We start from the raw sequence: 12,033 nt of genomic DNA, 5'->3' as shown, positions 1-12,033 counted from the left end.
ATCTAACTCTTCTGACACTACATCTGACACTTTCATTGCTTAACAACTTACTGGTACTCAACGAATAACGTTTCTTATCAGGGACACATAATTTATTTTATTAAAATGAATATTACAAAATCTATATACATCAGTTTGCTGGTATAATATGGACCTTCGTTTGTTTCTTTTTTTCATGTACGTACAATATTTGAGATGTCCGAGTTTAAGGCTATATATACTTAAAACAAGACGTGTCGACTCATGTTTTTTGACCCCACGAATTGACGACGGCCCAAGCAGAATTTCAAGCAGTAAAATTGCACAAACTTTTAACATTCGAAAATCACTCTATTTATACATGTTTACATATATATATATATATATATATATATATATATATATATATATATATATATATATATATATATATATATATATATATATATATATTCATAAGTTCTTAAAATGATTTACATGCTCAGTGTACCGATGAAAGACCAACCGAACAAGCAGTAAAATGGCAAACCTGTTACAGGAACGGGATGAATATAGAAAAGTAATCAGTTTAGGCGATTTTGATTCAAAAAAAGAAAGTTCAACGAAGAAGATGTTTATTTACATCCACTGCTCCGGGATGACCAATCACACAGTTCACCTATACACATGTACACAATGATATAATACATATTACCAAATTTTTTATATTACATGAAACGACAGTAGATACTGGTATCTTTTCAATATGGCACAACGTGAAAAGAAAAAGCTACAACGGGGTCCCTACTGATCAGTCATTCCTGCCTATGAGGAGTTTTAAGAGAACATTTCAGATATTGAGGATGTGTCTTTCATATCCCAATAACTGTAAAGACTCCTAAATCAGTGCTGTTTATATTAGTGAACCATTACCTCAGTGTTTTTTGTAAGCACATTTGTATCCTATTCACCACCTTACCTCGGTTTCTAATTAGGAATCTGCCTTTACTGTACAACTAAAAACTAAACAAAAATTCTTAGTTGCCAATTTATCAAAATTGAGGTTGTTTTAAAGGAGTTTCAGGCATTTTGCTCAAGTTTCAAGCGCCTTTAAAAGCATTTTCCGTTTCATAGGAGTTTTTGAGGAATCAAGGAGTCGTAGGGATCCTGTACAAGAAATTAAAACAAAATCTACGCAATAATTTACCAGCATTTTAAAGCTTTCGAAGTGAGCGAAGTATTGTTTAGACTAAAGACTGTCTTTACTCAGTACCGATTCAGTTGGTACCTGCACTGAAATGTCAATCTTTTATTGACTCAGTCACTTTATTTAAACTTGAACCATCATGTTCTCCCCAGTTCGTCGGTATCGAACTGAGCCTTAAGTATTCTAGTAACTTCGTACTTATACCAATCCCCCAAAGTGCGGGAGAATCTATGTTACTATTATTCCGATGTTGAAGGGGTGGATCCAGGGGCAGACTTTGACAGGAGCACAGAGATATGAAAATGGTTCATACACTGAAAAAAGGCAAGTTAAGTATCAATGCAGCCAAAACAAGGATCTGGAGAATTTTGAAATTTCAGTGCATTTTCATGCAATTTCTAGGCACTTGAGGGACATTTAAGAGAAGATAAGCAAAATCTTGCGCTGCGAACTGTTTATTAGTTGCGGGTGGAAAAATTGCCCTGAAAAGCATTGCCATTTTATTTTCAAAAGGGCACTTGAAAATTACGAGAGAAGCACTCTGGATCCGCCTCTGAATTCATTTGATTATTAACAAATTTACATACAAGTGTTTTTGAACTTCACTATTCGGTGTCATAGAAGTAACGTTAAAGCCAGACGAAAATGAAAGAAAAACGAAATTTTTTCTAATGTTTTAGAAGAATTCCAAAATAAATCAAACTTCTTTCAACAACTTCTGAACATACGCAATATAATGAGATAGGTTGACTGAAGTCTTTACTCTTGGCAGTCTTTGCATCATTGGTTCGATGAAAATGGTCTGTGCTAGAAATGCACTTAAGATTAAAGAACTTGAACTGGCGGTGTTTAATGGAGTGTACGTGTGTGTGGACGATGACGCAGATGGCAAAAATAAATTTCTAACAAAAATATGAATGACATTGATGTATTTATAATAGGAGCCATCCTTAAAGTATGTATGCACGAAAATGTGAGCCACTTTCTGTGAGATGTTGTATGTATCAGAATCATGATACAGTATGTATCAAAATTACGATACAATATGTATCAAAATTATGATACAATATGTATCAGACATCTGATACAATATGTATTAGAACTATGATGCAATATGTATCAGATTTCTGATACAATATGTATCAGAACTATGATGCAATATGTATCAGAACACTGATACAATAGGTATCGAAACTATCATCGAATATGTATCAGATTTCTGATACAATATTCATCAGAACTCTGATGCAATAATGTATCGCAACTATGATACCATAGGTACCAGAACACTGATACAATAGGTATCAGAACACTGATACAATAGGTACCAGCACTATCATCCAAACTGTATCGGAACTATGATGCAATATGTATCAGAACCGATATATAATGTATCGGATCATTTGATATATTCGTAGTTTATAGTTAATTTGTTTTCTGTCCGAGTTCACACATTAGAAGGTGCACATACTTTAAGATATTCTCCCATTATAGTTTTAAATATTGTATATATTATAATACTGCTACGAAGATGAAAAAAAAAAACATAAGCAAACCAAGATCTTTTACACGTTATGTAAACTATATACAAAATACAGTGAGAGACTAGAAGTATATTCGTAACACAACCTAATAATAACATAAGCAAATATTATCTTTTTCGTTTCGAACACCGATTATAATTGTCAACGTTGTATTAACGTATTATAATCATATGTCGATGAAATAAAAACCTAAGAATTATCTAAAGACGTATTAATTTAATTGAGTAGGATGTAATAATGATACATGTTCTTTGGATTGGAAAATATGCAGATACAAAGATTGCGGAGTATAGAAGGATAAGCTGCTCTTTTTTCACTGGCCAAAAATCTAATCATACACGCTAGTAATCGGATGGAATTTTAGACAAATGGTAAATCAGGGTTCATCACAGATTTTTGATTCAATCGCAAAACTGACACACAATCTTAACACAAGCTGTCTGCCTCAGAACGCTAATGATGAAAATAAGAGCCAACTTTTTTTCAAACAAGGATCGACTTAAAAAGTATTCTCTAATACCCATTATTAGCGATGGAAAATTAACAGATTTTACAGTGACTGTGATTTTTAAACTGGATTTCTCATAACCGGATCAATTTCACGAGTTCCCATGATCTGGATTAAGTGGGTCAGTAAAAAACCCTGTTTATTCTTAAACCAGCATCATTAACCTTTTGTCTACGGATGAATTAGATCTATTGACTTTTGATTCTTCGCAGTCAGAATCATCACGACATTTCACTGAAACTAAACTACGTTAGAATTGTCAAGTCAGCCATATTCTATTCAATACTTCTTTGAACATGGAAATCACTGCAGACAATTCAGCCAATCAATCGCAGCAGTTTCGATAGGCCACGCCTCCATTCTATGGAACTAGCCAATCAAACCAGTCACTTCACAATGCAATATTAAATCCAAAAACATCACGATTTTATGAGTTCTTCAGCACAAGATCAAAAACTCGCGTGAATTTCAATCCTTTTTCATAATCAGCATCGAAACAATGAAATTAACACAAAAATAAGAACTTCCAACATCAACTCAATTTGCTGAAGCCAATATGTTCAAGAACTGTTTACCACGCTCTCGCTTGTCAAAACTTTACAGTACATTGCCAAACGATCATTTTCATTGTTTTGAACGGTTCACTCTACGGCGAAGCCACAAGTCTCTTCTACAGCACACGTTAACTTATCGAAAAGTTTTTCGTAGCTTTCGTACGGTGGAATATCAATCCGATTGAAACTGAAAATAAAACCAGAATTTTTGAATGAGCTGTTGGGGTTTTTTTTTTCACCGGCAGAAGAGCGTCAAAGAGGAATCTTCTAAAACGGATCAATATCCACATTTATTGTTATCTCTTGATTTTATGCATTTAAACTTGGCTGACTTATTACAAAAACTTGAAGCATTTGAAGTATCATGTACCGGTAGATAAAATTCAATTCACAAACATACGTACCACGTATGAGCCTTTGGTAGGTTATTGCTACTGTTGTCTATTTGGTGGATGGTGAATAGCCGTGGTCCTGCAGCACCTGGAGACCCTAAAATCAAAATCAGAAACAGCACATCTCGCGGAAACAAGAAATTGAGTGCCACAAAGTAAAAACTTTAAGACCAGTCTGAAGATTTAAGACCACTTTTAGACTTCATGACTTTCAGGCCCAGGGCTACAAAACTATCAAATCAACTATTTCTAAGTACCGTACTGGGTCAAACCGCAAATGAATCGAGTTTTTTCTTTTTAAATTTTCTACAAACCTTGTAACGCTTTAAATCCCTGAAGTGGCACTCGCGAACTCCCCGTCACAAACTGGAGCAGTCGGGCTCGTTTCTCCTCGTCGTAACTGAGCACCGCTTTCCAAAACCATTTCACGATATTCGTCTCCGGCGTACAGTGTTTTAGGCGCGTGTGAGCTTTCCAATCGTCGACGTCGATTTTCCCCAAGCCACTGATCATCAGCTGAAAAAGAGATACACAAGATCTCATGTTTTAGGTTAAAACACCCTCAGAAAAGCATAGCAAAGACAACAAATTGTCGAAAGTTTGGATTAAAATATTTTCATAAAATTTGAAACAAACACCAACGGGATATCTTACCTCAAGTTCTTTTTCATCGTACGGTCTCAACAAATGCTGAGGAATCAATTCGTTGAATCCTTTTTGTAGCGCTAAAAACTGAGCTTCAATTCCTCGCATAAACCTCCAGTTAACGTATAACCTGAAAAATTAGTAAGAGTCAATAATCCTAAATTCCCTTCTATTTCCCTGATGCTTGACCAAACAAAAATTCCCTGATTATATTATAAGATATCTCTGTTTCTAAGCAAGAAGTTTCTTGTGCCACTCATTACTAGCAAGAACAACAAGGCACCAAACATTCAAAATCCTTGATTTCCCTTGAGAAGAGTATAGGAATTCCCGGATTTTCCCTGCAGGGAAAAGTAAATCTGGAATTTTTCTTATTTGTAAGAACCCTGCAGAACACACAAGGATATAAATCCCACACATGTCTGGATACATTGGTTTATAATTATGAATAGACCCTTGGATCAAATTCCACATTTATGCCGTTAGAATGGATAGAAAAAAGTAGGAATTTCAAATATTTCAGTGACAATAAATGATCTAAGCACATTTATAGCATATATCTCGTACCGTACATATTCTTTTTTATTATCTTCAGAGACAGGAATATCATGGCCACCCGGTTTTAATTCGGTCACTTTCATTTCTCCAAACGACTCATGATCAACGGCGAACGTATTGTGTATCACATCTTCAATGTCATTCTCACTGTATAAAAACGATAAACATTGATCAATTCAATATTGGAGATAATTTGAAATTTAAAAAGATTTCCACCCCAGTGCATTGAATAACAAGCATATCATCATAACATGTCTACACCGCAGTGCGGTGTATTGTTTTTTATTGATATTTCACTATGTTTGACAGATGCCGTCTGCCATTTTTGAGATTGAAACTCAATTACATCAATATATCATGGAGTGGTTTACTAGCGAAGTCTATCACCGATTCATACACCGCATTGAAGTTTAAACGCACAGAAAGGGTTAACCAATATTCACTATTCGATCGCAAGAAAAATTCAAACTACGCCTTCCTTGAAATATTTTATAAATACTTTTTTCAACACCTATGTCGACACCTTAATCCTTTATTCATAAAGTTTGTACTGATAACATTTGTTCACCACCATGTTGCAAGAAACAAGAATTTTCCTTGCTTATACTTACAGAATCCAGACTAGACTTCTATGTAATTCGGGATCGACACTTTCTAAGTCATCGAGTACTATAGGTTTACCCAGCAGTTGTTTATAGAATGGTAACGTAAATCCACCGTCTATGTAATGACCGTGAAATATCGCCAGGCCGATAATCCGTCCAACGAAATGAAAATAAGACAAGTGCTCCTGAAATCAAACCAGTATTTAGACTGTTAGTTCGGTTATACAACCAAAACAGAGTGATCTTAGATAAAACACCGCCCTTGACTGTGCAACCAACTGTTGGGGTCGGTCACAAAACATCTGCCTTGAAAAACGAGTCTAAATTATATTCAAAAATTGTCTTAATTCGTGAAATGCTTGGTTTTAACATCCTCCCCCGGCAGGGATTCGAACCTGATGGCATCGAGATTGCCACGGCACGAAACCCTGCCATAATCGACTGTGTGCGCAGATACATGCGCAGTTCAGATGATGTGATTTTTAGCCAATCAGAAATCCCGTTTTATTTTAGCCCGGGTTTTCCCATTTATAGTTCTTCCTTGAAATTTGCCTCAACGATTATACAACGAGCAATCTGATTGGTGCCGCCAGTTTTCGTTCGGAAAGCTGCGCATGTACCTGCGCACCCGGTCTACTGATGCAGGGGTTCGTGCCGTGGCTGAGTGTAGTGATGCCATCAGGTTCGAGTCCCTGCAGAGGGAGGATGGGTTTTAACAGTTCATTTCCAGTCCAGTGTCTCAACCCCAGAGTAAAATTCAACGCAGAACTACGGAAGTGGATCCACGAATTTGTAGGACTACGATAAGATATTATAGTACTAACCGGATTGACTCCGGAGTCAGCGTTTATTTGTAAAGTATATATATCTTCTCTTGTATACTGGAAAAGACCGTAGTAAGGATTCAGCATCTCGTGTGAAAGTAAATACAACCATTCCCTGGAAAATACATGGTATGAAATACATGAATAAACTTTTAGATTAAAACAGATTTTCATAAACAACTTTGAAAGCCTAGTGTTTCATAGAACAGGGACCTTTACATACCTCGCTACTCCACCATAATCAAGACCCTCTTCACCTCGGAATTTCACCATCAGACGTTTCCTGAGGTCTTTCGGCCGCATTTTCATTATTTGTCGATAAGATTCCTGGATAATTTATAAGTTCGAATATTTGAGCGATTAAGAGTAATGGTATATTCATATTTGAACACATGATCATAGGAGTCCGCATGGGATAAACATAACCCCGATATGCAGAGTTTCAAAAATTTCAGTGGGTTCTGTTCCAAAGAAGCATACGACAAATAGTTAGTTTGTGAAAACATGATATTGGATGAATTCGATGGAACTTCAGGGATTGGAAAACCTGGTGTTCATTATGAATAGTCTGTTAGATAATACTTCAGATATTCTCTCATTTGGGTCAAAATCTTCGGTTCATAAAAATACATCTAGTATGCTTTTTTTTCAGCGTAACAAAATCGAACGGACGGAAACAACATACCTCGAATATTTCTTCACGAGACACTTCGATTCGACAATGTCCCGACTGCGGTTGCAGCGCCTGCAATTCCTGCCGCAAGATCTTCATCTTCTGCACCAAATCTCGTTTATATCGCGGAGCCGGCGACTCGTTATCTTTGTCGAGGCGCGCGGTCGTCGGTTGGCGGTCTCTATCACAGCGTATTTGATCGATGCGATCGTTGAGTTGATCGTACAAACGGCCGGCTCGACTCGTCGGCTGTTGGGTATCCGGGGTGTGTCTGTATTCGTTCGTTCGTTCTACGTTCCTCGAACTGCTACTGGTAGAATTGATGCTACTATTGAATTACAGAAATAAAATTCGGGTTACCAAATATGATTTGTATCAGCAGTAAGGTTTGCCTTAGCAAAAGCAAATACCACAGAAAAGTAGTACTTCATTTCCAGTACATTGTAACTGCTCATCATGATTTGTCAAACCATAACAATAACCTATGAACAAAACACTTATGTCATTCAAGCACTAGGAATGTTAATTGTCCAGAAGTGACGTCTGCTTGGCTTTTGATTATTTGATTAACACTCAGTATCATAATTACGACGATTCTGTGACAAAAATCTTAAGGAATCAAGGAGTTGTAGGGTTTCTGATTGACTCATTACCTTCTGCGACTATTGCTCGAACTGGTGTTACTGGTAGTATTCTCGTGTTGTTGAGTTGTTCGTAGTACTGGCAGGTTTACGGAATATCGCGGGTCGGTGAACTGTGTCGTACGATTGTTATGATCGACGTAATAAACGCGACCGCTAGCCGTAGTTCGAATTTCCCAACCGGGCGGCATCGGACCCAGTTCCTCGTCTGACAAACTCGGCAGATCCCTGCAATGATGATGTTCTAACAGTTTTCTTACGCAATAAATGTATCAACCTTAATCCCTACGGATCAGTCATTCCTGGATATAAGGAGTTTTCAAATATAAAATTTCGAGGAAGTGTCTGCATCACTTTCATGTCCCAACTACATAGTAGACTCCTCCTAAATCAGTACTGTTTTATCTCAGTAAACTATTAATTTGGTGGTTCTGTAAGCAGATATTTATCCTCTACACTATCTAAACTTGGTTTCTAATTAACTGCTAATAATAATTGGGTAAGTACAAATCTTGGTCCCAACTGATCCGACTTAGGTGTAGTAGAAGGAGCTTTTTAAGGATAACCGACCGCTAAAATTCAGACTTTTTCCAATACAAGAATTTTCTAAGACATATCGACTAACTTCTTAAGAGGAATTTCAGCAATCTCTATGAACCCTGAACCCTGTCATATTACATATTGTGAGGGATGGCAATCGTCTTACCTGGGAACTCGAGGATCATGCCATGTACTGACTCCTGTACTGGTATGTAGAAAATATACCTGACCCTGTTGCGTCGTTCTTTGTTCTACAAACATGATTGATATTTGTCTTAAAGCATGACAACAAATGTCAGGCTAATGAATTAACAGCGAGGGCGTATAATAATTACGTTCAAAATCCTCAAGTTTTGGGTGTTGACATGAACATATATACAAGACACCATGAGAACGAACTTATACGCCCAAAAAACCACTGGGGATAAAACAAACTAACTTACCATATCCATCCGGCAATTCAGTAGCCTGGTGAAGATGTGACCGGTTCAGATAGTTCCTATGTCGGGTCGACGATCGCCGGTGTTCGCGTTGTATAGCACCATTATTACTATTGCTAACTGATCCCCCTGAGGTTTGATTCGATTGCTGACTCGAACTGCTGCGACCGCTGCTCAGTCGCTGACCGGTCAGAATCGACGTTAAACTGGAACTCGATCGAGATCGCTCGGCCACGTAGTCCATCGCCGGCCTAAAACATTTAAAACATTCGCATTCAATATTTGTTGATCCCATCGAGAAACTAAAATCGATTATAAATTTTATTCTAGAATCCGAAAAAAAAATATTCTCTGCTGCAATATTTATTGGTCATTCCTGGATATAAGGAGCTTTTAAAGGGGAAAATTTCAAATTTTCAGGAAGCGTCTGCGAATGACTAAGTATGTCAGTGTACATCATCACAATAAGTTAGCAGCAATACTACACTTCAACAAAAACCAATAACAGTCACCAGAAATTACTGATACTAATCCAAATCAGTTCCACCACAAAGTTATTCATAATTACTGGTACATACCGAGTTGGTCTTTCCCATTGTGTTGTTCTGGTTATATGGTTCACATAGTGAATACGTCCAGACGCAGTGCGTCTTTCTTCCCATCTGAAACATGAAACGATCAAAATCTAAACATTGGCCTTTACTGATACCTGCTGAATGGACACAAATAACCTCAAATTCACCCTTTCAGTGCATATCGACACTACAGTGCTGTGTATAAACTGGTGATGGACTTGGCTAATACACAATAATGCAGTGTATCAATTTAATTATTCATTAGTTATAATCTCTAATGAAAGATATAGCAGCAACTGTTGAACATTGTGAAATAGCAGTGCTGGTGACTAACAATACACTGCAGTGCACTTAAGCCTGCTAAAAAACACAATGAGATGGATTTTTCTCCAAAATTTTCAAATTGGGCATAGCTCCAATACTTTAGGGTAAGAATTGGTCAGCACTAAAATAGTTTTAGCAACTGTCTCTTTTTAAACTTTTTTTTCAGTTGATTACAGTTGTCAGGACCGTCCATTAATCAAAACCTTTCAAATGATTCTATCTCATTTTATTAGTGATTGAGTTATAAAATTGCAATTTACCCTTCTGGTAATTCATCAGGATCTCGTATAGCGTCCATCACATCAGCGACGCGTGGACCGAACCCTCCTCGTTCACGCGATATTAAACTCAACACGATCTGACCACGTATAGTATCATTGTCTTCCGGTTTCGCTTTATGCAAATCTAGTTTCTGAACTGAAAATAACAAAATTCATACTTATCAAACAACCATTTCCAAGTGCAATAATAAATCAACAAAAAAAGTCCACAAAAACTTTTCTCAAGACCGCTAAACTTCAGCTCTACAGCGTTCAGATTTTTCAGTTATTAGTATTTGATGTTTTCATGAAAAGAGCATGTTTATAAGTTATAAACAAGGCAATACACAGCCTTTTAAGATGAGTTAAAGAAAAGTTACTAGTTAGGCAGATAAAAATCCAACATACTAGTCAGGGTATTTTCACTAAGCTTATCACGTTAAAATTGCATTGTTGAAGCCCAGAGGTTTTCAGGGCTGTCCTACGAAAGGGTTCATAGACCATAATCTTAGTAAATACTTACAGCCTGTGTCCTTCATTCTCTGAATACAATTTGACATGATTTTCACACAGCCCAGAAATCCAGCGCCCTGTTTCTTGTGAATTTTCTTATGGTTCCAAATACTGATCGTGATGGAATCCTTCTGGCCAATGACCCTAGAAAAAACAACACCACATTTAATTCAACCGATATTGATCACCTATTGACAGCAACAATCAGGATTACACCATGTTCATTGAACTTAGCTAGTTTTAAACTCAAAAGTCATCCAGGCCTATTCCTTATGTTAAAATCATCAATACCCCCAATCCGACGAATAATGTGAATGTACTACTTACAAGTCGTAATGCTGGTTCCATTTTGGATCCAATGTGTTACGACCTGGCTCTGTTGAATGAATTTGACCAGAGCCATCAACGCTTATTCTGGCAAATGGATCGGGTAATTCTGAAAAGAAAAATGATCGAAAATGATCAATTTGAAAGCCTATACAGTAATTATTATTTTCATTGAAATTCTACTCAAATATGACTGGAAACTTACTGAAGAAGTCTTTTTTGGCTAAGTTCTTTGCACATAGAACTGAAATTGAAACATTAACGATTAAATTCAAAAGGAATTAAGGTTTGAAGTCAGGTTTCCAAACATTGCCCCACTCTGTTGCAGTACCGACTAGATCAACAACAGTCTATGTAGTTTTTTCTAATAGCTTTTACTATCCCCCAAAACAATTAAGCAGCAGTTAATGTACTGTAGTAGAAGTAAACGCCTACAAATGGCTTTTTTCAAGACATCCATTAATTTTTCAACTGGTTTTGCAAAATTCACTCCCATTAGACCCAACCCATTTAATTTGAGACGACAAGTCTGGCACTAAAATATCTCAAATCAAATATCATCATCAGTTCTATCGCATGGCATTGGTTGTGAAAATATATAGACAGTAGGAATCTAGATGATAAAATGATATGTCAGCATGATCGATTCGAAATAACAATCAGACAGATCACAGAGAGGTAGAACAGAAGAGTTTTTTGTGTAAAAAAAAGATGATTAATCATAAAAGAACGTACCCGTTAAACGTATTTTCATGTACCCGTTACGACGATTCGGTTGATTCGCCATCATTGATCATCTATTGCTACACGTCATGTTTATTTACACGCAACCGGTCGTCATTTTCATCTCATTTGTCAAAAAATTAGGGCCTGAAAAAAGAATTCTACCACCATTCTGTACTTCAGTGTTTTTTATTTCACTCGCCAGATGGCGTATCCCGCAGT

At 36.8% G+C, this 12,033-nt stretch overlaps 1 protein-coding gene across 2 annotated transcripts; it reads right to left on the bottom strand.

Moving 5' to 3' along the window:
• Window positions 1–2,905: 2,905 nt before the first annotated feature.
• On the bottom strand, window positions 2,906–11,993 carry LOC141903139 (E3 ubiquitin-protein ligase SMURF2-like). Of its 2 annotated transcripts, none has more exons than XM_074791118.1 (18): window positions 11,824–11,993; window positions 11,294–11,332; window positions 11,089–11,197; window positions 10,772–10,905; window positions 10,249–10,405; window positions 9,668–9,751; window positions 9,093–9,340; window positions 8,816–8,900; window positions 8,122–8,337; window positions 7,481–7,796; window positions 7,019–7,122; window positions 6,796–6,910; window positions 5,978–6,156; window positions 5,376–5,513; window positions 4,818–4,938; window positions 4,478–4,679; window positions 4,176–4,260; window positions 2,906–3,958 (listed from the first exon to the last, which is right to left on the bottom strand). In XM_074791118.1, the coding sequence occupies exons 1-18, from the start codon at window positions 11,876–11,878 to the stop codon at window positions 3,859–3,861; spliced, it is 2,487 nt and encodes an 828-aa protein (XP_074647219.1). In that variant the 5' UTR covers window positions 11,879–11,993; the 3' UTR covers window positions 2,906–3,858. The 2 variants fall into 2 exon arrangements, with proteins under 2 accessions (XP_074647219.1, XP_074647220.1); XM_074791119.1 differs by having other exon boundaries at window positions 4,176–4,251.
• Between the last annotated feature and the right edge of the window lie 40 nt (window positions 11,994–12,033).

The sequence above is a fragment of the Tubulanus polymorphus genome, chromosome 4 (genome assembly GCF_964204645.1).
Source record: "Tubulanus polymorphus chromosome 4, tnTubPoly1.2, whole genome shotgun sequence".
Classification (NCBI taxonomy): Eukaryota; Metazoa; Nemertea; class Palaeonemertea; order Tubulaniformes; family Tubulanidae; genus Tubulanus; species Tubulanus polymorphus.
This window is presented reverse-complemented; position numbering and strand designations above follow the sequence as displayed.

Coding starts and splice junctions, on each gene's coding strand:
- LOC141903139 (XM_074791118.1), bottom strand. CDS start 11,878: ATGATGGCGAATCAACCGAATCGTCGTAACGGGTACATGAAAATACGT. Junction 7,797..8,121: donor TCGAGCAATAGTCGCAGAAG/GTAATGAGTCAA, acceptor GTAATTCAATAG/TAGCATCAATTCTACCAGTA. Junction 5,514..5,977: donor AGAAGTCTAGTCTGGATTCT/GTAAGTATAAGC, acceptor GTTTTTATACAG/TGAGAATGACATTGAAGATG.